Raw genomic sequence first — 26,903 nt, 5'->3', positions numbered from 1 at the left:
ATACATGTATGTAGATGAATGGTAGTGTAAAAAATATGACATATCAAATCAGTTAGTACAATGTATATGAGTATATAAATGTAGTTCACAAAAGAGTTCAATGCTATGACTCTTCATATTTTCAGAGGTTTCTGTGTTGTTACATGATATGGGGGTATCATTTTCACTCTGTGTTTGTCGGTCTTGTTTTTTTTGCGTAATATTCAGCTGTCATTTTAAATATGTTATTTGACAATGTATGCAATTAATGAAAAAAATCTAAAGTTGCATAAATTTCGTATTTTACCTGTCAAGTTTCCACGGTGATGACGTCGCTGCAGGTGAACCTCTGTCAAACGACGACAGGGACCCAATCACTGATGACCCTGATCTTGACCTCGGTCCCTTCTCTAGCCCACCAATGGGAACGGACGTACTATACGCTGGCTGGGACCCGGGCACAGAAGAGCTCAATGCTGGTTGGCTCTCGAGTTGGACGATCATGTTACTTTGACATGATGGACACACGATGACCTCCTCAACGCTGTCGTCTTTCGTCAACACCGTAACCTTGGCTTGACCTTGACTGAATTTGCTGGAGCATTTAAGGCACTGGGAAAATAAGTGATAAAAAGTTAAGTCTTTTTGGCAACCATGTCTCAATGTGCAGACTTACACATTATACCTTCATAAAGAAGGTTGTATGTTTTAGGTAGTATTCGTGTGGGAGTCAACATGTATCTCTGTGTGTAAAGAAGATAACTTGATAGGTCTAAATGGATGTCTTAATGTTTGGTATTTGGGTATAGGTCTTGCTGAGACGTTAAAATGCTTAGATTTGGGGCCCCCTAGCAGATTGTTATGGTACTGTGGCAAAAGTTTTTCTATTCTTTTTAATCTGAAGACCAGAGTGTTTGTTAGATATAGCTCTTGCACAGAGGAAGAAGCGACATACATGTATGTCTGAGGCCCCAGCAACTTATTTTGTTAATATTTGAGAAGCTAACAAAGACAGATTAAAAATGACTGTATCTTGCGATGATCTTTCTGATGAAAAGTACAATGGTGACCTACCTGATACTGCTTTGTGAGCCTGAGACTCTGATTGGTCTCCACAATGGGTTCTAACAAACCCAGCAGAACCTACAACACAGAAGAAAGAATTTTTCCCAAGTTCTGAGTGAGAAACTTTCCAACAAAACCGTTTGCTATCAAAAATAAAAATGAGATGATTACAGATAGTGCATAGGGCAGCACCAATGTCTGTTTCAGTAGCCCTGAGCCATGCAACTTTGTGCAGAATCACTACAGCAGGGGGCTAGTCAACTGGAGTGGCATGTATTACTATATATGTACAATATACAGGCTTTTAGCCAGGCATGCGTCAAAACAACGAGTCATCTGGACTCCCTTTTCTTAGAATAACAAGAAATTTGATGCCCCTGGACTCCCTATTCTGGGGAGAAAATTGTCTGACAAGCATGAAATTCTGATTGACCAGGGATGCTACCAGGTCATCTGTGGTCATAGTCTTCTACTGTGACCTTTGGAACAGTATTTTTGCCTCTTGGGATACCTAAGAATGCACTTTTTAAACTTAAAATCATCAAAAACTCTACACCATGGAAGGTGGATGCCCCCAGACCCCCCTACAATAGTCACTTACCGCGACTCACCAATAAGTTTGGACTCCCTATTATAAAATCCTATTAGAAAGTCTTTGATGGCTCAGCTATCAAACATAATGACCAATCAAATGCAAAGCAGAATGCTCTACTCCCTTGTCCATTGCACTGGTTTCGTTCAGACATAGCTGACTTAAACATGATAAAAATGAAGCAGCGTTACCTGACAACTCTGTTCTGGGTCGTCGTCTATCAGAACATATTCCCTCTTCTGTCTGTCTTTTCTCACGTAGTCGAAAACCAATGACACCATAGGATATAGACTGTAACAACAAAAACAGAAAAGAAATATAGATTTAATTATCTTCTGTCCTCAAAGCTTTTGTACATAAGGCCATGTTTATTTGATGATGTGGACGACACGTACACATCGATTTTTGTCCGTTGCAGAAAATAGCAGAGATGTTAAACCTACCCATCATCCTCTTGGTTGACCTCTTGACCTCTCTCCACAGTTTTCAGACAGCTGGTTTCTAGTTTGTCCATAATTCTGCCGTCTAGATCCTTCTCTACGATGAACTGCTCTCTGATGATGACGAAAAAATACCCGTCGTCGTTGCCCTCTCTGTGTTTGACGAGGAATGGTTGGCTCTCGGACTGGCCTAAGTAGGATAGAAAACATATGTTACATTATGCATGTACAGTCAAACCTGCCCAAGACGACCACCCGGGGGACCGGAAAAAAACGGTCAATTTGGACAGGTGGTCGCTGAGAAGAGTATCGACTAAAACATGCCCGATGCAAAGTGTAAATGGTTTCTGTTGTGTTTAATGGCAAATAGCAAGCACACTGCACGCACGCAAAGAAGCGAGGTATTTAATGTCAAATACAACACGCACACTGTAAACTGTAAATTTAACCCAAAAATCCGACGCAAACTGGCCGATTTTGGCACAAAATCGCGCTAGTTATCATAAAAAATCGATGAAAACCTCAGTTTTGAAAATGATGCGGGTCGTTATGGGTCTCAATTTGGGCCGGTCGCGGTCGCGTTGGCCAGGTGGTCGTTGAGAAAAGGTCGCTTAATGCTTACGTCAATGGCAAAATAAATCGGGACCGAGAGAAAGCGGTCGAAATGGCCAGGTGGTTGCTGAGAAGAGGTGGTCGCTCGAGCAGGTTTGACTGTACTATAGGGGTGGGTACTAGTACAGAAAGTTCAGGTACAGGTACAGGTCCAGGTCCAGAGGATCAGGAGCAGGTCCATGCCTGTACCTGGACCTGAAAACTTGTGACTGGGCAATACTCAAACAATGGTCCATTTTGCTACAAAGGAATCTTGAGGATATCATCATCATTTATGAATAGCTAAATAGCAAGTGTGTAGAAATACTAGTATGTGCATGTCATTTTCATTGGAAAATAACAACTCTTCAAGTAACGGAAACGACCAAATTATGTCTCAAATTATGTAGCAGCTCTCACTATTACGTATTTTGTATCATGTATGTAAAAATTTGTGTATAGACTTATAAGTCTCATTAGGACTTTAAATGATGTAAACTGCATCTCTATTATATACTTTGTCTGACCCTTGCCTCTTTCCTTATGACCTGAATGAAAAGTGGCCTGCAGACCAATTTGAGCTTTCAAAGGTTCAAACAAACAAACAAACAAACAAACAAACAAAAAAACAAACAACATGTACGTACTGTCATTGGACTGTTCGCTGAATCTCCGTATCCTGTCCCGAGCTCCGAAGATATCCCTGCTGACCTGTCTACTGAGTGGCTGCCCCGTGGAGCTGGTAGTGCTAGCCCCTGCACCATAGATGTCATTGGACTCCTCAACTTCATTGGTCTACAGGCAGTGGGAGTAAAAAAAGTTTTGATAAAGGAGATCTAACATCCAAAAAAAAAACCAATACAGTAGAAGCCAGCTAATTGCACAACAGATAATCGCACATTTCTGTTAATTGCATTAAATCCCCAAATCCCATGGTGGTGCGATCCAGCTTAATAACTTCGCTTTGTTGCACCATTTGGATAATTGCACGACCCACACTGGCAAATGGGCTGTGCAATTTAGCAGCTTCTACTGTAAAGAAAAATAATTCAATATGTTCAATGAGTGCATGTGTTATCATATTTCTCTATGAACATAATAGAAGGGAACAACAACAAACAAAAGCATGTAGTAACAAACTTTTTCTTAAGAATTTCAGGGCCTGCAAGAACTGAAACTAGCATTCACCTGCCAATTACAGACCTTCGGATACAAAACATGAGCACAAACAAACACATAGACTTCAAAACCTCTAAAGATAATTAAAGAGAACAAATACAAAGTGTAGATACAAGCAATACACCAGAGCTTTCACTCTGTTATGTGTTTGTGACATCTATCACTCTTCTTCAGCATCTCTAAAATTAACCGGCAGTAAAAATATTTCAATACAAGTAAACCTATTAGTACTAGTAATTAGAAAAAACGTGTGATGTCAGTTATGGGTCAAAAGTCGCAGGAAGCCAATAACGCCCCCCGTCCCGGTTGAAGGAGGGTTGTGAAGTACAGCTGAAGAGGACTCAGCGACTCAGTCAAAAATTTCCTTTTCGCTTGAAGTCCAGTTTATCTCTTCATAATGAATTTTACTAACTCATGCCAACCGAACTGTTGCAAACTTGCAAACTGCAAACCCTGTCCTAACCTGTGTGGATGGCTCACTCTCTGGCAAGAGGTCCTCACTGGACACATGTATCTGTTTTTCAGGGGAGGGCAGAGAAGATAGCAACGAAGCAAAGAACATTGAGGGTTAGTTTGCAAAAGAAATGACAAGCACTTTTTTGTCGCATGTAATATCTATATTTTTAGAATACAAAATTTGTAACCAATTACTAGATATTTGCATGTAGTCCTCAGAATTTGTTCTTATTGTAAAACTTATTTCTATGGTGCAAATTTTGAGTCAATCACATTCAAATCAAGATTCCTTCAATCTCATTGGTTCATCGGATAATTGATTGATTGATCAAGAAAAAAATTACACAATACTATTTCAATTTTGATTTCTGGATTGGTTTTATCAAAAACCAAAAAAAAATACCATTTTTGTAGTGCTACAATTTTCTAATTGTTTTGGAGACGAGCAACCTACTAATGATTTCAAACAGGTTGTCATCCAGAAAAAGACTATTTCTAGATTTTTTTTATGCTAACCTGTGCAGTTGTCACAGTCTTTGTAGTGCTGGGAGCAGCATCTTCAGAAATCTGAACACATAAGATGGGAAGAATAAGATAGGAAGAAGCATATAAGAAGCAAGCCGGAAAAAGAAGACAAGACAACACCAGGAAGGTTTTTGAAGTTTTGCTTTTACAAAAAATAAGCAACTCGAGACTACAAGACATTGTGGTTAATGCGCAATTAGTATAAGGCGTTTGAGAGACTGTTAAGATTGACATCATGGCAGGAATGGGTAGTTCTTGTGGTTGACCAATCAGTGCAGAGGATGTAAAAATGAGAGAGACTGATTGGTTGACTTCTGACATGCATCATGACAAGTGCTGACCAATCAGTGCAGAGGATGTAAACATATTGAAGAGGCCTCGTATGATGAGAGAAGCTGATTGGTTGACTTATGACATGCTTCATGATAAACGCTGACCAATCAGTGCAGAGGATGCAAACATGTTGATCAGGAATGTCTTGTAAAAGAAAAGGTGATTGGTTGACTTCTGAAATGAATCATGATAAGTGCATTAGGAACAAACTGTGAGAACCTACCCGATTGGATGTTGCATCAGGCTCTGCACTTCTGGTTGGGAGTTGGCTGGCTACCAACCAATCAGGACCCAGTTGCTCTCTCATGGCCTCCATTTCCTCTCTGGTCCTGTCCAGATTATCTATATGAGCAGGGGTACAGGCTTATTGGGGGGGTGGGGTGGGGAAGAAGAGGAAGGGGGTGGCAGAAGCACGGGTTATAAAGCTTTCCCAGAAATTTGCAGAGGAAATCGCTATCAATTGGTGTTGATATAAGTCTTCTAAAAGCACAGCATTAACAAGAGTCTGTAGGACACAAACGTTTGTGAAGTAATTATGGTGTTTGCTAAAGAATAACCTGATAATAATTTCTTTATCAGGGCTCAAAATACCACCTGCATATGCAGGTTAGTGCAGGTAAAATTGGAGCTGTGCAGGTATTTCTGGTGTCTACCTGCACCAAACCTGCACTGGTCCATGTACTGGGCTTTATACGTTAATGTCATATGATGTAGTTGCATTGACTGTTATCACCTATATAAAGTATAGAAAATATATAAATGGTTCCTGAACAATTCTAGTATGATCCATACTTCATTAACACAGAGCGGTGCAGGTAAAATTTGTCTATTGCAGGTAGTTTTCAGTGTTACCTGCAGGGGTGCAGGTATGCAGAAAAAAACTGTTTTGAGCCCTGGTAATACATTATGATATTTGTTATACATGTAGGTAACTCTATGTTGGTCTGTCACATCTTGTAACTAACTATTTTGTTTGCGGTTTTATTTCTAGTGAAAAAAGCACCCATAGTCCTTTACCCCTTGAGTTTTCGGTAGAGGTAACTTCACCCTCTGTGTCGGAGATTGCCACGTTGCGGACTTTCCGTCCAGACTTCTTGCTCCTGGGAGTCTTGGACCAGGTGAGGGAGGTCGACGTTTCCAACTCGGACATGTCCGACTCCACGGTGTAGACGCGGGAGGCGTACCGTACCTCGGTTTGGTCGCCAGGGTGGTTACGTTTGGGCAGAAGCTGAGGGCAAATGTAAGGATGGAATTCTAAAAGTCTTCAGGATAAGGGGTGTTGATCTTGACATTGGAACAGATTTTTTTTCAATAATTCTTATTTGTTTAGAGACATCAAATTTTCTAAATGTGTGTTTTCTTGGGTGGTTATAACATAAATAACGCACAACAAGGTACATTAACATTACCCTTGGTCCAACTGATTGCAGTCTGCTGTATCACGTATCAAATGCAACATGACTGACATACATGTAAGGTGGTCAACTTGAATGTACACTGTACAATGACTGTCATGTAAATACCATACCAGTGGTAGGTGAAGACTACATATAACATAAAAAAAAAAGAAAACAGCTGTTATGATTTTCCTTTTTATCTTTTCAATGATTTCTGCAAGTGAATGATTATTTAGTAGTGACAGTATTTTGGAATAAGGTCAAGAAGTTGCATGCAAGTTATCATGGTAGGGCCAGCAGTAGCACTAGTACTAGCACAGTATTTAAAAAAAACCTATTTGTTGATGTATTCATACCTATAGATGTGTGTTTAGTTGTACTGTAAGTAGTTTTTATACATGTAGACCTTACGGAAGTCCCTGTACTTTTGTCTTGTCAATAAAGATTATTTTTAAAAAAAGCTGCAAAGACTACTCACGTTTATCTCTTCTCTGGTAAGTTTCTTGCCATCCAAAATTAGCTGAAACAGAAGAAGCACACAGCTTACTATCTGTAAGAAAGCAATTACTCAAGCAACTGGATATGATTTTGGAAATTTTGAAAGTTGCTTGAGTAATTGCTTTTTGGCATATCTTATTTATTACCTGGACGTCTAATGTTCATCAACGCATGCTTACTATCTTTTCTGAACTTCAAAACTACATCTTATGTCTGGAAATCACAAATTAGATGAGATTTTGCCGAAAAGTAGAAATTGAAACCTCCCACAATATAAATATATAAAATGAAATCACTTTAAAAATATATACATGGACAAACTGAATGAAATTTAGGGCCATTTTCCAAAACAAAATGTTTTTCCCATTTCTTCCTTTTTGAGAACAAATCATATTTTATACAAATAAGTTTAAATTTGGCCTTTGTTTCATCAGCAAAATGGTCTTAAAAACAACAAAAGCAGACATATTACTATGAATGCTGAAGTTTTGCTCTACTAAATGTTTTGCACCATTTATATGAAGTGATAATTGTTATGATCTATTAGGACTTGATGTGATCTGCATCTCTGCTATATTTCATCTGACCCTACCTCCCTCATGACCTCAATGAAAAGTGGCCTACAGGCAGATTTGAGCTTTTCATGAATACATTGTTAGTAAAGGCTCAAATAAACAAAAACAAACAGTAGTAATATGTTAAAATCTTGACAAGAATTGTGAACTACAGCCTTACCTCTTGCATACCCACAATAGGAGACAGATGCCTGGCTGTCTGTTGTCTGTGTGCTGGGTGGAAGGACAGGGGGTTCCCATACAGGGATAACTGCACAAATACAGTACATACAACGTAGAATTTAACATCAACTCACTGCAAAATGTACTCTTGTGACAGACTGAAGGATCATCAGAATTATTCCAGGGTTCCAAATACTGGGTGCATGTGCACTTTGGTGCACCAAAAGCTGTTGCCGTGCACTTAATTTTTTTTGCTGGCCTACCGGCCACGCTCTTCCAACTTTAGCCAATCAAAACTCAGAACGGCTGATGACGTTAGCAAACGTGCGTTATATATCTTAAAGAGTCGCCTTTACCTCATGCAGGCACTAGTAGCTCAGCATGCAGTACTAGTACAACTGTCTATCATGCTGGATGAAGGTTCATGTCTCACCTCGAAAGCTTTTTAACTCTGTAAATCTATTCTTCTATTTAGACAAATATTGTATAATTGTACTATATACAACGCTTTCATCTTGCGAACAGCGCATTGCACATTTGACAATCGCTTTTTATTTCTTTTCTGACAATTTTTCTTTCTTCGCTCCTTAGGAAATATCCTGCATTTTCGTTGAAAATAATGTGGCCTTTCTAGTTTCAAAGCCATTTCCAAAGAATGTTGATTGATGTAGAAAAAGACCTCACCATGTGTAAGAAGTTGAGGAAGCCGAGTGGTTCCAACATGCTGTGGTCATACAGGCAGTTGTTGGACAGGTCCAGTTCATGGAGCTTATGGAACGATTCTACACCTGCAAGAGGAACAACACATTTGACAGAATTAAGACACTTCGTAAAAAAATGAGTACCTGTAGAAGTGCCCACCTCTACATAAGAACCACCTGGCCATTGATATACATTTGAACCATAAAACCTGTACAAGTAACCATGTCTACATAAGGACCAACTGGCCATTGATGTTACAGGTAAAGGTCACCACCTCTACATAATGACCACCTGGCCATTGTGACTACTTTTTGTAGTCTCTTACAATGTAGATGATTTCCATTTGACCAAACAAGTATTGAGAATCAAGTCTATAGTGACCACCTGCCTACGAAGACCAGAATGTATTGGTCCCCTGAGCGGTCTTCTTGTGCAATTTTGACCGTATCTTTTGTCTACTTCAGGTGCATACAAAATGAAGTACATTAGAAGCCGCTTAATTGTGCACCCCATCTTCCAGTGCATTTCATGCAATTATCCAAATGGTGCAAGTTATGAAGCTGTATCGCACCACCATGGGATTTTGGGATTTCGTGCAATTAGCAAAGTGTGCGATTATATGTTGTGCAATTAACTGGCTTCTACTGTACTGATACTTTTATCATCATCATGATATTCAGCCATTAACTAATAAATTACTCGCAGCCTATTGACTGAATGTCGGATTTGTGACAATCATTTTCAAAGCTAGTTCTACAATACAACATATCATCATCATATATCAAAAGAAAAATGTAATCAAGTTCAATAATTCTTTTTGATGTTTTGTTACCTTCAATGTTATCCAAGTTGTTGTTCTTGAGGATGAGGGACTGTAGTTTTGACCTAGCTGTAATACTGAGGGTGGGAACTGCTTCAAGCTGGTTGTAGCCCAGGTTTAGATGAGTCAGACTTGGTAGGTACTGCAGAGAAACATACAGCAAAAGTTAGCAATGATGGAAATAGGGAATAAAAGCAGTTTGTCATCATAGTTGTTCATCGAATCCACACCAACTGTACCATGATTAGTCCTACAATTGCACATCTCCAACGAATGCTTATGTCCTCAACAATAGATTGTTCGTTCATTCATATTCCTAAGGATCAAGCTCTTCAAAACATTTTTAATATTCTTATTATGTTATATCAGGATTTTTTTTTACTATAAGTAATATACAACCGATAAAAAAATATGTCTTTGCACAATGGACCTTAAAGAAATAGCAGAAAAGATCTGTCTTCTGACCTCTAAATGTTTCCCCGTGACCTTGATGCTGTTGTGACTCAGGTCTAGCACTGTAACTTGCTGCAGTAATCTCTGAAAAATATAGGAAAAAACATTGTGCAATTTGTTAACAACGGTGACAGCCATCTAATCCAGGTCATTGACCTTACTTGTTTGAAATGGAAGAAGAAGAAAAAAGAAAAGAAACTGACCTAAAATGAAACGTTTACTTTTGTGAAGGTAAACACAATAGAGGGCTCAAAATACCACCTGCATATGCAGGTTAGTGCAGGTAAAAGTTGAGCTGTGCAGGTATTTCTGGTGTCTACCTGCACCTAACCTGCACCAGACTTTTGAGACTTGTCCTTGTAATTCATAATCCTATACATGAGAATGACCCAGCTAATCACGAAGAGGATAGCAGGGTTGGACAAGTTTTCTAGAAGTCACTTGTCTTATCGGGCAAGTACATAAAAAATTTACTTGCCCAAACCAGCTTTTCACTTGCCCGAGAGTTCAATGACATTCTTCTATGTACTTTGACTTCCATCGATGGAACTCTTGTTATTGCCTCTGTTTTTCTGTGTTGACCAATGCTTGATGTCATGACTGTGAAAAGTAGCAAGTATGTCAAAATCTTACTCAATGGAAAAAATCTAACTTGCTCGGCCGGGCAAGTGGGTAGGTCATGCACTTGCCCGATCGGCATTTTCACTTGGCCAGGACAATAGGGCTAGTGGACTTGTCCAACCCTGATAGTGATGATGATCACTGATAGTCTGTAATTATTGTGAGTACGTCAAAATGTAACTTTTTATCTAGTGTCAGTGTAAGCCAGTATTCCCTTAACTACTTTGTTTGTAAACAGATGTATGTTCAAAAGGTTCTCTTATTCATGAAGTTTTGGGGTATATTTGAATGGCGCAGGTAACATTTCTCTGGTTCAAGTAATTTAAAAAGTTAGCTGCACCAGTGCAGGTAGACAGAAAAAGGTACTTCAAGCCCTGCAATAAATTTCTGTTCATTTGGCTGAGAATGACTTGAGTTGACCATATGGCCGATGAAGAAAAACAATACATTTCCCTCTTTATACCTGTGCTATGGAGTGAAATATGAAAATTAGGCAAACTTCCAACTTTGATGTACTAACCAGTGAGTCGTCCAGTCTCTCCAGGCTGTTATAACTCATGTTAACAGTGTGGAGTTCTGGCCAGGACAGGGGCATACTGCTGTCACCTCCACACGTGGCAAACACATCCTGTGACACAAATAATTATGATATTATTCATATGTAAATCAACAAATGAAGTAACATAATGGTAGGGTGTTTGGACAAGAATCCAGAGGTCTTGGGTTTGAATCCCAACATACCTCGACATTGTACCCTTGGGAAAGGCATATGGGAGGGTACTGGTACAGAAAATTCAGGTACAGGTATGGTTCTAGTCTAGAGGATCATGTACAGGTATGGTCTGAACCTGAACCTGATTTTCTATGAAAACTTGTGAATCTGCAATACTCAAAACAATGGCCCACTTTGTTACAAGGGAATCTTTTTGGTGGAATATCCGATTCCCAAGTTGGCATTTTCAAATACTGACTTTGTGTAAACAACGCTAACTTCCTCTTTAGGCTTGACTATAGGCTTGACTATAGAAACTTGGAATAAATGATAACAAACTCTACTCATCCCTTGGATAGGATTAAATGGAAGTCCCGTGTTTGATGAAAGCTACACCCCAAGCACATAAAGGAACCACCACACTTATAGAAAAGAATAGAGGTCCATTAGGCTTTTTCTGGACTGGTCCAACAAGAAAAAAATTTTGTACCAATACACCATACTGGTACCCACCCCTACTTGTGCAATACTCGTAAAGGCTGTATAAATAGCTATTTACTGGTTAATAATCGGTTATGCAAAACAAATATGCTACTCCTGTTCTGTGCATTTGAGTGACAGGTGTCACCTTCAACCCTAGATGCCAGGTGTCTCACCTGTAGCCTGGTGATGCACCTGGAGCAGATGATGATCTGTAGCTGTGACCGCAGCACCTGGAGCCCCACCACCAGGTGAATTGGCACCCGTTTGATCTCTAACGTTGTTAGGGACCTGAACCGGGCCACCCTCACACCTCCTTGTAGGGTCGTTGAACTCAGCACCAACTGGAAAAAACAAACATACAGTACAACAAATCAGGGTATATCCATGCATTGAATACAAGGTGGTTAAACATCAATAACTGTAAAACTTTTACTGTAGTTTGATTCTTGAGGTTTTCAAGGGGACCTCTTAATCATAAAATTATGACATTGCAAAGATGTGTTTCCCTTGTATCATTTCTTCCAAAAGACAGCATTTTTGAAACTGGGTAGTTAAACCTCATTCCCTATCACAGGTGTCTGCAAACAAAAGGTTGTAAGAACATCAATTCTATTTTCTGTATTTAGAGGCACAAAGTTTGTGGAATACAGCTACTGACAGACAAGACAAATGTGACCAAGTAGATCCCTGGTCAATCAGAATTTCATTTTTGTCAGAAAATATTCTCTCCAGGGTAAGTGGCGTCTTTAGGCATCCAGGGGGTCCAAAAATTGTTCTCTTGACGCCCTCTTTGCCTTTTGCTTTGACATTGTCAAAGTCTTATTATTCTTAGAACAGTGCGTCAAGAGAACGCCTGTACACATGCCTGGATAAAAGCCCGGCATACAGTATGTCAAATGCTGACTTACCTTCAGTGACAATGTTTTCTGCACCAGATCAAAGAGTAGCTGGATGTCGCTGTAGACCCTGGAGTTGGTGACCTGAGCTCGCACCACCTCAAATCCCTGGTTCCTGTCTCCCTCACACACACGGTCAAAACACTCGTTCAGATAGCACACTGAGGAGGAGGTCAGGGAGAGCTTACTGCTGCCATCCAGGATGCCTTCCACTGGAAAAATGTCAAGAAAATGAGTTACTGTAAATGCAGAAATGTTCACGTGGTTTTATGCTTGCAGTTTTCGCTGTGCAGCTGGCAAACTAACTCCTCTGGTAGTAGTAGTAGTAGCAAAACTCCCAAATTATTCTCCCTAGCCTGTAAATGTGTGATACTATATAAATAGCCAGAATAGTCAGTCTGGTAGAGAATACAGTCTGTTATGCCTGTTATGCCTAAGGCGGTTTACCTGTTTATGAACAACAACAAGAACAACAAAACCAGAACTGATATACAATAACAATAGATTTTTGACAGCTGTGAAAACTTCTCTTGTCATTGATTCATTCCAAATCTACTAGATGCTGACAGACAAATCTGACAAAATCTACTGTTTTGAATTTTTGCGCATAATTCATAATTATGTCACTATGCCATCCATATTATCCTAGTCACCTAAGGTTGAGAGACAATTGACTCAAAAATGAACCATGTGAAACCCAGCAGCACTTCGACATTAAAAGAAAAAGACAACGACAACAATCTCTTTACTTATCATCACTATGCTTTCCCTTTCTTTGTTTAATCTGTTAATTACATACTAGTACTGGTAAAATCTATCTGTCTGTACAGTACTTACTGAAACAGAAACAATTGTAGACTACTACCTCCCTTTTCATAACAAAAGAATTGGTAACAGTTTGCTCAATCACAAACAGGTTCCTTCTTTTTGTTCTACCAGCCTTGTGGCTCGATTTGATTCTAATCACCTTTCTCCGATTAAACATCATTTGAGAGCAAATTATACTTTGAAGGTAAATGTTTAAAACATGAAAAGTTAAGTTATGAATTAAATGACGACATCTTCCTATCCCATGACCGGGTCGACCGGTTAAAAAAAACTCGTATCAGTAAAAATAATCTTATGATTTTGACCCACCATTTTCGCGCAGCAAGTTTGCCAACTCCGCAATGAAGTCCCGGTCTTTGTCTCTTCTCTGGAGCGTCATCGTTGGGAAGAAAAACGTCAACGTTTAGGCGTAAATCGCTAAAAATCACCGAAATCTTGCGTTTCTTGTTATTTTGGCGGCCATGTTGTCCTAAGAATGGGAACCGGAAGTCACGAGGGATCGATTTTGGCTTTATCTGAAAGACGCCTTGTGATTGGTCGTGTAGCGAACGCTGCGTCATAAGTAGCCAATCGTCTGTCGTGTTAGTTGACAACATTATAAAACTGTAAAAGCATAGAAACAAAAAGGACAGAGAAATAAATACGAAAGACAATAGCAACAACAATCAACAAAATATTATTTCGTACATTTAAAAAATCAAATATTTAACGTTTCACTATTAAAAACGTTAACATTTCTAATTTTATACTACACCGATCTAAATTTATAGCCATCACTGATTTCATTTTGCGTTGCATGCGTTACTCTCCGGTCGTTGACCTTTGGCGTTAAACCGGAAGTTACGTAATATATTCCAAGGGCAGAAAGTCTGGCCTTCCAAAACCAGTGGCCTGAAACCGTGTCGTCTGCAAGCTATCTGGACCTCCAATTTTACTCTAAATTTTGGTGAGTTTTCAATCCTTTCTCCTCAGAATATGTTAAGAATTCGACAAAAGTGCATGTCAGCGAATTTCAATGGTTGGAATCCGCTGGAAATGTGAGTTTTCTGGAGAAATACACCGCTCGTGTGGCATGCAAAGTAGGAAGCGTCTGTGGCCTACGTGACTGAGCGACGCACGCCTCAGTTTCATCAAAACAAGCATTGACTGTGGCTTGACCGTGTGCGATGACTTTGCATTTTTCTCTGAAAGATGGGAGAGAATGGTTACAATGTGGTTACTTTTGATAAATCTTTATGTTCTTTTACTTGGCAAAATTGAGGTTACCAAGGACATAACGTTTGTTGCATGCTGCGTCTTATGCAAAGGATTATATACTGTAAAAATGGATAAAAATCGCGGGAATTTAATTTCGCGGTAGTATAAGAATGTACCGTTCCTTTTAAATGTGCAAGTTTATAGTAGCTCTAAGGGTTTTACTGTAAACTACTAAAATTTGGTAATGTTGGAAGTGAAAACAGAAGAGGTTACTAAAGAAATGCAGACATAAATTTGATAAAACCACTGCGAACATTTGCCCTTCTACAGTCTTTTTTCTAGGTCTTGTATACCAAGTGCTTTGACATTTATTTACGTGAAGGTTTTAGAGGGAGTTGGGTTGTGATTGAGTCATATAGCACAAATGAAATGAAATGTTGAATTTCGCTGAGTTGTCGTTTCAGTGCCCTAGATAAATAACCACAGCGGACATGGTTAAAGCCATCTAAACCTTTGGGACATAAACCAATGAATAAGATGAAATAAAATTCTGTCATGGCTAAGAATGCAATAAGTTATGTTTGAAAAATATATCTAATGGCCTGAAACAAACTTTCTCACATAATTGATTTGTTTTGAAAGTTTGCGAAAGTTTTCCAGTGCACAAAGGATTGTGGGAAGCACGATGACAACGGGGTTACAGGTCTTTCGATGCGGGAAGGACGTTTCTATGGTAGCACACGCCTGAAATACGACCGTGTAGACATTCGGAAACTTGAACTCCATCCAAACATAATGTAAATACTTGGACAGAGGACCTATGTATTAGGATAATGTTGGAACTCAGATGGCCAGACTGTATAAACAGTATGATATTAGATTCGGACCACAAAAGTTGTCTTTGAAACTGCAGATGCTAAAAGTTGATTGATAATAATGTTATGATTAATCAGTGTAAAAAAAACCCTGTTGATCCAATAATGGATAAAGATATATGGGAATTTTTTGGCAGGCATTTGCTCTCTCTAAGTGATGTCAATTATCATTTTTTATTATTAGATGATATCCACATGCACTTGAATTTTTGACCGTTTCAAAAAATGAATGAAAAAAGTCTTCAACTATACTGTAAATCATGCAAAGCAGCTGCAAAATGATGAAATACATGCTGAAGAATCAATTTGCAAAAAAAATATCGGAAAACATGTATGAATGTCATAGAATGTCAATCTCAATTCCAAGGTCAAAAAGAAGATACAAAACTGAAAGATCAAAATTGAAGAATCTATTGTTCCGTATATCATACTTTTTGAGTGATTTATTCAATCTTTCTGACCACTTAAATTTCATAATAAAGACAATTTTTTTAGGCCAAGCTTTTTTTCATTCGCATGCTCACATCAGTTTTAGGATTCCCAGAGGATGTCATCTGTATAATCAATTCAATGTGGCCATAAGAAAAATCCATGAACCAAAAAATCAAAGTAGCAAGGCATAATAATGAACCTCATATTGTTGGTTTCCCAGAAAATCTCTGACATTGTATTTTGTGGTAAAAAAAACATGAGCTATGTGCAAATTTTCTGTCAGGGAATGTTATTATTTGATTATTTCATGTATGGACTACAGTCTTCCCAGAAACTGTTTTGGTGACCGCAGCTGGCAGTGAAAAACAGTAGCTACGTGCAAGTGTGCTAGTAACCTTACTAAAAGGGGTAATGCAGTGTAAGACACGTTGTTTCCCATTGGACAGTCAGTAAGCCTCAAGGGAAGGTCAGCGACCTTATGTGTCCTTGCATAGCCATATTTGGGCAAAAGACTTACACACTATTCAGGTGTAGTCATATATGATTAGCAGTCAACCTTAAAGGAAAGATGCCCAACATTCAGTGACATTTGGATGAAAGCAATTAATCATTTGTACAGAAAAACACCTGAAACTTAAAACATGAATCCAGTCTTTGTAGAAAAGTAATTAGAGCAGAAAACACGAGCCACACCTGTGTAGAAGAATGATTAGAGTGTTAAACAGGACCCCAGACATCCAAGAAAACAAGTAATAAGAGGACACACAAGTCGTTAATACGTGTATGAAATGCAAAGTAGGATACTCTCAATATTCCACATGATAATCTCGGGAGCATTTTTTTCTATTTTACATCTTACCGACCATTGGTTGATATTGTGTATAGATATTGGTCGTGTAAACCCTTACTTGTTCAAAATTTCATGACCCCTCCCCCCTAAGAATTCATAAATGGAGTTGCCCTACAATGTATCTGATATGTCCTTGACTTTGCATTTCAGACTGTTCCATTTCATCACTAGGTAACCAAGCCTCCCCTATCTACATCCTTATATTGTTATAATATTCCTTCACAAAAATAGATATTAAGATTACAAATCCTTTTGGTTTGATTGACATGTCTTACAGTTGAGATTTGCAATTTCTTTAACTAATCTTGTAGAAGAAAGTTTTTTGGGGTGTCCTAGACAACTTGTTCCCCAGCAGGTGGTATGAATGTGCAGATTATCTTACCCCAACACATGGCCATTCTCCTCCTAGTCACGTACTCAGGTCTAGCCTTTGTGAACCCAGCTTCAAAACACAGAGCAGACACCACATATTTAGCACCCTCGCGCAGTAGGAAGCCAGAAGGATATCTTGGGATCCTACGCGCAGTAGACATCAGTTGAGGAACGGCAACATATCCCTCTGGCCTTCTAATAGTAGGAACTTGTACTATCAACAAGACATTACCATTTCCAAGATGACTGGATCAAATGGTAAGGCATATCCGAATTCTAGAAATAACTGAATTGATGTGTTTGCAAAATGCTTTGCACCCAACTGTTGTCAGCGAATCCTCTTCAGTATACGGTAATTCTTGAAATGTCCACACTGGTTTTATGTTGCCTTTTTTTTACAGTGACCCCTCACTGTGAACTTGATAAAATTGGTGTTCAAGTTATTGTAAAATTTGTGACTAAACGCTACCATGAACTTAAAACCTTCATCCTCCCTACTGCAAAATTAAAGGCATTTACGGTGTTATCATGTTAACCTAAGTCAGGGTCGTAAATATAATGTTTTTTCCTCTTCTGTTACTAAAAGGATTCCGCTTTACGGAAGACATACATGAAAGTTTTACAGCAGTTGATAGTTGTCATATTTGTAAACTGCAGACTAATCTAGTATTTTTGATGCAAAATTGTGTCTGATTTATCAAAAGTTGTGTAAGTAAGTAAATGGCAGCTATACTTTGCAAGGGTTGTAGCTATTCCTCTTCAAATTTGTTGGACTTGTGCATCATATATACTGCGTGATTCTGCATATTTTTGCCAGCTTATTCTGTACATGTCTGGAAGCCATTTGTTTACTAGCTGCACTACTGTTCTGGGACATGTCATTTCTATACCAGACTGGTCCAGAGCAGATTTTCCCCATTTTCCTTTAAATTTCATATTGTGTGATGTATGTGATTACAGTATACCGTTGTCGTCTTGTATGACCTACCTTCCCAGTTGTGGTACCCTATTTTAGGTTTGTAGGACAGGGAATATTAAGGGTCTCTGTGTAGCAATATTAATGGCAAAGATATAGGCAGCCATGATGTCATAGAAGGAATGGATTATTTGTCAAGGTGAACTTGAGGTAACTTGTCTGCACATGGCCCCATCTGTACCCCCCTCCCCAGGGGGTAGGTCCAAATCAGACCTGACCTATATCAATGCCAAGGTCAGGTTGTGTCTGACCAGTATTCAGATCATGTAGCCTTGGACGTGCTGGATTTCTTCTGATCTGACCCACAAAAGTCAGCTTTTCTGGCTGCTCAGGTTTTCATTGCTATCTACATGTGTAGCTACCAAGACATACAAATAAGATTAATAAACAGTTTTGCAAATGTTTGGTGTTTCCGAAAAATATGGTAATACTTAGAAATACAAATAACTGGCTTCCACTGTACCACAATAAAGTGTTTGATTGTACAATTGAATAATGGAATATCTATAATACTTTGTTATATGTGAGATAATATGAATTATGATTATATGTTTATTACAGAGAAGAAGCCACCACAATTCGAAATGACAACGTCAACAGATGCCCAGGACTATGAGCACAGAAGCAAGCTATGGGAGAAGTCTATGAAAGAGCCTATGGTTCCAATTGGTAAGCTTGAAATGTTGAATACCTGATAAAAATTCAAATGTAAATGATATTGTAGACAAAGCTACATGTATGGTCCAGATATTTGGAACAGCTGGAGTGTGCTTTGGGGAAAGAAAACCTTATAAGATTTTGTCAAAGGTTTGTAATATGATATTGCTTTAAAGAGAGAAAGAAATGATGTGTGTGTGCATGTACAATGTACATGTCCTGGCTTGAAGCTATTGTTGGCTGTGAGTTCAGAGATATTTTTTGTACCAGTCTGGCGTTACCTGTAGGAATTTTGATAAGCAGGTCTGTTGGCAAAAAGTCTCCCATCTGAGTACTAAATAATAATCAAATATTCTCTAGTTTGTACAAAAAATCCACCTTGATAAATGGACTTTCTCACAGCCATTGGCCATGAATGGGCTTGGTCTGTGGACTCACACAGACCTCCTGATTGGGTCACAGCCAAAATTGAAAACTGACTTCACACTTGGATGCCATCAGGCTCTCTCGCTAGGCGGTCGGGAAATCGAATTACAGAATGTTGTTTGCTCAGTGTTCGGCGGCGGTGTTCGATGTCGTCAGATGTGGGAGTTATTTTGGACGCCAGAGAAGGGCTTTGTACGTGATGTTGGACATGTAGGCAGTGGGGTGGACGGATTTTGCTGAATAACAACAAACGTTCCAGAATGCATGCGCAGTAGCTTCCAGCAGGGATCTGTAGACGGATATACAAGTATTATGTAAATATTGCCACCATATGTCGATTAGTGAGATTTGATGTTCTTTCAGTCTTGTCTGTCAACTCTACATCTGTAATCCTACTTGTGTACTGTAAAGGTTCAAGCTTTCATAGTGGTTTGATTTGCATGGGGTTTTCAATAAAGCGCCATGGGTTGGCCAAGTACACTCCAAGGCCAAGTGCCAATCGGCAGGGCTCGAAATTAATTTTTTTGGATTAGGTGCACTGGTTCACCCAGCTCAACAAATTGGGTGCACCACTTAAATTTAAGTAATAACCTAATAATAAAACTTAGTTACATTAGCTATCAAATTCTTAAACAAGTACCATGACAGACATTTTTATTATCTTTCTAACACTTAGTTGTCAAGAATATGATGTATACTAGTATACTTTGATATCTTTACATACATAAACGTAAGAAAATATAGAAATATTTGGGTGCACAGATCTAATTTTGGGTGCACCTGGGTGCACATGCACCCAGTATTTCGAGCCCTGCAATCGGGCAAGCGCGATTGAGCAAGTAAGACTCTTCCATGAGTGAGATTTACTTTTTACAGTCAAGCAATGGTTAACACAGAAGAAGCCAATGTTAAAAGAATTCCATTGCTGGAAGTGAAAATACACAGATAAATGTCATTTAAATTTCGGGCAAATGAAGAGGTGGTTCCGGCTAGTAAATTTTTTATGATTGTACTAGCCCGATAGGACGAGTGCATTTTAGAAAACTTGTCCAACCCTGATAAAGTATGCACCACAAATTCATGGCACCACAAATACCTTGTGTATTACTACTGCATAGCATAATTGTTACAACTGTGACTTTAAATCATAATTAAAACCTCTTCTGCTACCATGAAATCAAACTACTGTAAAAGTAGGTAAATTTACAGTATTCTACTGACAACTTCTATGTTTCATATGAACACAGCCTTCTTGACGTTGATTAACTTTTTTCTCTTTTCAAAGGCTTGGCGGGTACTGTGGCGGCAGTAATGTACGGCGCGGTGAACTATCGGAAGTACCGGCGAGCGGGAATGTCCACGTCCGTATTCCTGATGCAGTTCCGAGTCATCGCGCAGTCCATGGTGGTCGGGTGCATGACGTTAGGCGTCGGGTACACACTAGTCTCTGACTACATCTTGAAACACCGGCAACCAAAGTAAGCCACTTGTCCCGGGCAGGGGGTGTCTAAAGGGATGTGATTTGCCCTTGTATATATAACATTGTTTAGAAGGATTGTTCAAAATCCGAGGGTACTACTAAGCACGATTTGTCTGCCCATTCTTACAGAGCATCTCCGACATATTATACCGACCAAGTTCAAGATTATAGGCAAATGGAGAGCAATTTTTGGAAGGAATAGTTACTATGTGATTGGTGTGATCAAGTCATGTGACAAGATTGGCTCCTATTGGTTACTTTGAATCATGTGACCGGAGAAATTGACAAGGTGATAAGAGAAGCACTGGATGCAGTTGGGCATTGGAAACAGCCAATCAGAAAGAGTTTAGAAAGTGACGGTGAATCCAATAGGGGACGGAGGCTTGTGATGTAGAAAAGGGTTTTTGGCAATGGCTATATAACTAAAGGTGAAACTATTGTCTTATCAAAATTTGCAAAAACCCACTTTCTGTAGCTGAAGCACTTCAGATATAAACATCCCGGCATTGTGCTGCTGCTAAATGCATTTGTAACAGTCCTGTCCTGTGACCAACAACAGACGCACTTTGCATATCAATAAAAACACCATTTACAGTTTGAAACAAAAGGTAAAACTTGAACAACAAGCTTTCATTGTAGCATGAAACAGGGCTTTCTCCAATGGGAGATTTAAAGAGAGCTTATGAGAGAAGATTTTATGATACATTTGGTATCTTGTAGTGAGATTTGATAATTCAGATCACAATGCAAGGCATCATATAAAGAAAGACTTACTGTGAATAGGTGCTTATGATAGATTCTACTTTGTGAAGAAAGAAGAAAAGCTTAGAGCAGTCAGGTTGTGCCTTTGAGAGGCTGGATTACGATGTTAAGACCAAACGTGTCAAAGAAAAATAAGGCTTAGCCTTTTTAAATGTGCACATATGCGAGCTTTGTCTGAATAGCGTGTAACGACTGTGTCACAGATGCTATAAATACATTGAGGTCAATATGGTACAAAGCTTTGCACTCTAGATCTGTAGAATGTCATTTTGTACATGTGCAGACGATCTATATAAGAAATGTAGTCATACCGAACTAGGGAACAAACTACACTGTACAAACTACATAGTAATGCCTGCAAGTCACACGTGCTATCAACAATGAATTTAGTCCAAGTGGTAGAGTGCTGTCTACAACGAAGCTCCTATATATATGGATATAGCCTTTGAACAGATCTATTACACTTGTAGCACAGTCTGCTGATTGTCGTGCCTTCAATGTTTAGTGATCCCACTGGAATTGCAGGTCATCCGTAAATGATGAACTGTGCTGAGTGTTACTGGCTAGTGTAAGATTGGGAAATTTGAGTTTGAGTTTAGTTTGCACACAGTATTTTGTTCTATGTGATGTTGTAAAGTGTACATTAAAGATACTGCGTATATGAAACAACCACATTTAACCCTTTTCATACATGTATACCAACTACAGTCAAACCTGATCTAGCAGCCACCTCTGTATGGACAACCCTGTGGCCACTTTTTTTAAGCACATGGCTTTTCCTGTTAAGATTCTAAGAACTAATAAAGATTATCTTATCTGGAATGGAAAGTCTCAGCCTTTTTATTGGATCATCTTGTTTTCAATGGCCACATTTTGTATTGTGGCTTTAATCTGTGTTTTGTGGCCACTTTAGACAGGTTTGTATTGATAGTTAGGACACAGTTTTCATCAAATGAAAAGGGTTAAAGTATACTAGGAGAAGATCTCTTTTATGAAGACAAACTCTTACTGTACTTTCCAAATTAAATGCAAAAGAAATAGGACTTGCCTCCAAGTTTTGTCAAGGAATGAATGAGCACACTGTTTCTGTGATGCGACTTTATCATATGCAAATTATATGTGACTTCAGCAATGCTATAATTCTTGAAATTTTTGCAGTGGTTTCATGTATTGTACACAGTTTTTGCTGTGACGAGCTTCAGTCAAAATTAAAGCCGTTTTTAATTAATTACTGTATACTACAGCAACTGTATACACTCCATATTCTTCCATGAAATTAAGTCACTGCATATCTAAAGGTATTTACAGTAAAAAAAACCCAACCAATTGGATTGTAGGATCCAGTCATTCCTTGACAAAACTTTGGGCTGTACAATAAACAAATTTGGGTTGGCCCAATTTCTTCATTGTTGAAAATTGCAGCTAGAATCTGTCTTCAAAATGACTTCTACCAGTGAGCGCAGACAAACTTTTTTTCAGCTCAGGCCATTTTGATTCGACAGTATGGATGACATACATGGCTGCGTAAGTTTTTGTCATTTTCAAAACAGAACAGAGATGTCATCCATATAATCAAATCAACATGACCCCAAGTCCCCATTTTTACAATCAACATTAATCAATTAAATTATTCCAGATCGGACGACCAGTCAGAGTCGACGACCTACCCCTACCCTTGGTGGATTGGACCGTGACTTAGGATACATTCTGGCTAGCATCTGATGGCCCCTGCAAACTCCAGATAACAAATTGGATTGTATAGTGGAGAACTCCAAATCACAAGTTTAAAACTTATCATATCTCTAAAATCAGCATTGCAATTAGAAATTCAGAGACAAAACTTGCTGTGTTCCTGTGCAAAATAAGATTATGCGTACTTAACAGGAGTCACTGGTGCTATATGCAAACTCTGCATCTATTAGCCATCATTAGCGATAGGAAATATGGGGCCAACAGTTACAACCGTTACGGAGGATGGTACCCAGGCTATATGCATCTATCACATAAAGTCAGCAAAGCTGAATGTAAAATGATCAATCTAGTAAGCTAAAGCTAGTGTTACATTTATAGAACTTGTGGTAGCGTTTGTATAAAGTACAATTTGTTGCAGTTAAACTGCCTATGTATTCTCTTCTTAGTTCACAAGTTCCTTCTAAAAGGTATAGAATATTTTTCTTAGCTATCAGATGAACCAAAAATATTGTGTTAAAAAAGTACAGTATTTGATTTGTAATCTGCTTTAAAAGCTCTAGATTGGATAATGCACATTTCAGTGGTCTGAGCTTGTGCTCGAGTTTTATTCTGCTACATGTAGTTAGAATTCAAACTATTCGGGTCTCATAAGAACATTGTAGTTGAATAAAATGAAGAAGTCTATGCATGGCAAAGATTCTTTTGTATGCATTCTGAATGGTCTGTAGTGTAATACATGGATGCCACCTAGCAGATACCAGGAGAGGTGCAGTCAAGTAGATCACGATCAGCCAGCCAAAACTACGCGTATGACATTTCTACAAATTATAAAGGCAATATCTTTTTCCACTAATATTGTCTCTTTGATGTAGGATGATTTATCATATACATGTATTATATAAGGATAAATCAAGACACTTGATTAGAATGGAATTTTGTGACATATTACAAATGCATCAAAGCTCGTCTGTAGGTAGTCAAAGTTTTACCTCTCCTTCAAAGGCCAATTGTATATTCTATACGCATTTTTGTATCCATACCAGCGTCAGTTTCTAACACTTCCAAGATTAAAACCCAAAATTGCCAACTTCTTCGCAGAGTTAGGGAAATCTCTAACTTTAATATCCCTTAGCCTGATTAAATCTCGCTTATAGTAGCCCACCCAAGCTCAGCCGGCCTCTGCGGGGAGGGGCCAGTTATAGCCCCGGACAGCAGAGTTTGTGTTACACAGACTAGATGTAGTGTGCGGAACAGTGTGGCCATTACTCACAGGGCTGCGGCGTGGGAACCAGTGACCTACAAGAGGTGATTAGTAACAGTCTCCTGGCTACAGGGATTTGAACACGGGCTGCCAGCTCATGAACCCAATGCACTAACCACTAGGCTAAAAGGTTTGGACCAGTTAGGTCAGTTGGTGGCAGTTAGGACAGTTGAAGCCCACAGTTAAGTACATGTAGTAAACTAAATGATTGGATTGTCAACATTGTGGCCTTTGTAAGTTAGTCAAAGCCGTACATAACCAAGCATAGATTATTCAGATGTAAAAATCATAATCAGAATATTTCATGGAGATATGAGGTCTCCGAACTCTTGTTTGCTGTAGAACCGTCTAGTTACACTCAACATGCGCGCATATCATTACGCCTGTCCTTGGTGCTGAACGCACAATTCACGCACCATTCACACACAATTCAGTGTTTTTTTTAATGTGATATTAATTCAATTGGGTTAACTTAACTAGAGATCATAAAATACGGCAACTAACAAGAATTTTCCTAATCGGGCCCAGCCGTTTCGTCATCACAATCTGTCAATCAGCATAAAGCTACATGTAGGTTGCTGAGACGAAAGGACGCACCCTTCACACGGCTCAAAATCCCCGCCTAACGGCTAAAAGTATAATTGCAGAATACACTGCACCAAACATCTAATCTGTAAATATTACTTGCATCGCTAGGAGTCCTCACGGCCACGCGTGTAAATGATTTTTATAACTGATCATACCGCGATGTTATCTTTGTATGAACTCTATCATGTCCTGTAAATTTGTATCCAAGGAATGAGCTGTTAAGGAATGTTAACCTGTTCCAATTATTTTAGAGCGCGTTGTAATGGTTGATTGTGCGTTTTCCCATTGCCAAAGATATTTATTGATATCAAAAGATATGAATTTTGAAAATATAACAGGTAAGGACTGGTACTGCAGATTAGGGCCTAATTCCGACTTTCTAAAGGGTGATACAAGATGTAGACAAGGTGATGAGGACCTTACTTAAGAAGGAGGGTCCAGCATGCTTCCCGTGTTGGCATCTGATGATGTCCTTGACTGAACTGAACATACCCACGCGCGCGCGCGCGCACACACACACGCAAACGCACATCTACCAGTACATACACACATACACACATACACATGCACACATACACACACCGTGGTCGCCGAACTCTAGTTATAATCATTCGGCGGGCCGATATCGACAGAACGATGTGCTAGAAAAAAAGTTCTTTAACCTCCTTGGTTTAATAGTAACGATTTTGGAGGCTACCATAGGGTACAGTGGGGACATTCTCCTACGCAAAGGCGAAACAGAGTCGTCAGAGGGACTCCATCTGTTTTATGACTGACGGTACTCTGCTATAGGAGAATGAGTGGGGGAAGGTCGGGCAAACAAAAGATGCCAGCTAGAGCGGACTTTGACCAAGGGGCTTTTATCAAGCTTTGACCTTGCTTTGACCAAAGCCTTACTTTGACGCAATTTTTAAGCTCAGACAAGAGCGTCGTGTGTGTTACTGTCTGCTCAATGGACAGAGAAAACTCCGAAGTATGGGGAAGCTAGGATGGACTCTGGCTCTTCTCTTTGCCGTGCTGGTGGGGTACGTCTGGTACGAACCCGCTTTTGATCCAGGTAAGTCACGGTAACGCCCACCGTACGTGTGCACAGCACCTAAGAGGGCGTCGGTTTAGGGGATGGATTGCAGTTGGGGGTCAAATATTGGTAACTGTTAGGGCGCAGTCACATAGGTCGTTGCATTTTGGAGGACATAAATGTAAGTCTCTTGCAAAGTTTAACTGTTTTGGTACACAAAATGCTGTTTTAGATCCACGTCGGTGGTTGGTTCTGTCATCATCGGACCTACTTGAAAATCCTATGGCACCAAAATCGTACGACGACCACACGACCTATGTGACTGCGCCATTAGCACTAGACATAAAGTACATGTATCACCACTGGCAGATCCAGAAATTTGCTTAGGGGGGGGGGGGGGGGGGCGCACCCTGACCCGGCCGAAGGCCGCGTGCGCGCAGCGGGTGGAGAGTACGAGAGGGGGGTTCTGCGCGGGGGGTACTGCGCGGGTGGAGAGTACGAGAGGGGGGTTCCCCCTCTCTTTGGGGGGGGGGGGTTATGGAGGGCCTCCCCCAGAAAATTTTTAAGATTTAGAGGCTCTCTGGTGCATTTTAGAGCTATCTTTGAGCAAATTTGAGAAACGAACCAACACTGATTTTTCGTCACATTTGTGACTGTCTAGTTCATGTTAGGGATATTTTTAGCAACTACGACTAAGGACAAACGTAACAAGGGCTAGCTCATTATTAACATTTATAAATGATGCCACTAAACCCAAACAATATCGCAAAATTATTTGCCAGGCTGCCGATGTCACTTGCGCCGCAAAGCCGCTCGAGCCCCGCCCCTATATAAAACGTATAGAAAGTTCGTGGGGTCTGAGTGGCTTGCCGGAGACTGATTTGAAAGTATCTTACGCATTTCAATTTACATATATTTCGGATTCTTTTTATTTTTGTGGCGGCAATTGGTGGTGGTTAATCGGGGGGAAATGATAGCAAAAACGTCAGCACGATGCGACTGACAAGAAC

The 26,903-nt window shown here is 39.5% G+C and overlaps 3 protein-coding genes across 7 annotated transcripts in view; 2 read left to right on the top strand and 1 right to left on the bottom strand.

Moving 5' to 3' along the window:
* The window catches only part of LOC118432757 (serine/threonine-protein kinase 11-interacting protein-like), a gene marked incomplete in the record, with an annotated part of 31,396 nt that extends 17,584 nt beyond the window's left edge, over nt 1-13,812 (bottom strand). The window contains 18 exon segments of the mRNA XM_035844373.1: nt 287-591; nt 1,054-1,122; nt 1,828-1,927; nt 2,080-2,266; nt 3,315-3,462; nt 4,310-4,360; nt 4,819-4,869; nt 5,384-5,523; nt 6,178-6,388; nt 7,036-7,077; nt 7,791-7,880; nt 8,477-8,580; nt 9,327-9,456; nt 9,780-9,851; nt 10,909-11,016; nt 11,757-11,924; nt 12,492-12,691; nt 13,617-13,812. Coding sequence (XP_035700266.1) covers nt 287-591; nt 1,054-1,122; nt 1,828-1,927; nt 2,080-2,266; nt 3,315-3,462; nt 4,310-4,360; nt 4,819-4,869; nt 5,384-5,523; nt 6,178-6,388; nt 7,036-7,077; nt 7,791-7,880; nt 8,477-8,580; nt 9,327-9,456; nt 9,780-9,851; nt 10,909-11,016; nt 11,757-11,924; nt 12,492-12,691; nt 13,617-13,686 — 2,246 coding nt within the window.
* A 270-nt stretch (nt 13,813-14,082) lies between these two features.
* On the top strand, nt 14,083-23,710 carry LOC118432758 (HIG1 domain family member 1C-like). Of its 3 annotated transcripts, none has more exons than XM_035844376.1 (4): nt 14,083-14,253; nt 18,571-18,678; nt 20,378-20,570; nt 20,702-22,156. In XM_035844376.1, the coding sequence occupies exons 2-4, from the start codon at nt 18,594-18,596 to the stop codon at nt 20,772-20,774; spliced, it is 351 nt and encodes a 116-aa protein (XP_035700269.1). In that variant the 5' UTR covers nt 14,083-14,253; nt 18,571-18,593; the 3' UTR covers nt 20,775-22,156. The 3 variants fall into 3 exon arrangements, with proteins under 3 accessions (XP_035700269.1, XP_035700268.1, XP_035700267.1); XM_035844375.1 differs by lacking the exons at nt 14,083-14,253; nt 20,702-22,156 and adding exons at nt 17,096-17,291; nt 22,971-23,710; XM_035844374.1 differs by lacking the exon at nt 14,083-14,253 and adding an exon at nt 17,100-17,291.
* A 2,073-nt stretch (nt 23,711-25,783) lies between these two features.
* Nucleotides 25,784-26,903, top strand: part of LOC118403205 (hydroxysteroid 11-beta-dehydrogenase 1-like protein) — a 17,231-nt gene continuing 16,111 nt past the window's right edge. Inside the window, exon 1 of one of the 3 annotated variants that reach the window (XM_035801781.1) lies at nt 25,784-25,932. In XM_035801781.1, the coding sequence (XP_035657674.1) occupies nt 25,851-25,932 (82 nt within the window). In that variant the 5' untranslated portion in view covers nt 25,784-25,850. The remainder of the gene's footprint in view (nt 25,933-26,903) is intronic. The other 2 variants (XM_035801783.1, XM_035801784.1) reach the window with 2 other exon arrangements.

Source organism: Branchiostoma floridae, chromosome 16 (assembly GCF_000003815.2).
Source record: "Branchiostoma floridae strain S238N-H82 chromosome 16, Bfl_VNyyK, whole genome shotgun sequence".
Taxonomy (NCBI): Eukaryota; Metazoa; Chordata; class Leptocardii; order Amphioxiformes; family Branchiostomatidae; genus Branchiostoma; species Branchiostoma floridae.
The sequence above is the reverse complement of the archived record's forward strand: the minus strand, read 5'-3'. Positions and strand labels throughout refer to the sequence as shown.

What these genes read in the sequence shown, in the direction of transcription:
- LOC118432758 (XM_035844374.1), top strand. An exon ending in AGAGCCTATGGTTCCAATTG is followed by an intron (nt 18,679 to 20,377) that starts GTAAGCTTGAAA and finishes CTCTTTTCAAAG; the next exon opens with GCTTGGCGGGTACTGTGGCG. An exon ending in TTGAAACACCGGCAACCAAA is followed by an intron (nt 20,571 to 20,701) that starts GTAAGCCACTTG and finishes CCATTCTTACAG; the next exon opens with AGCATCTCCGACATATTATA.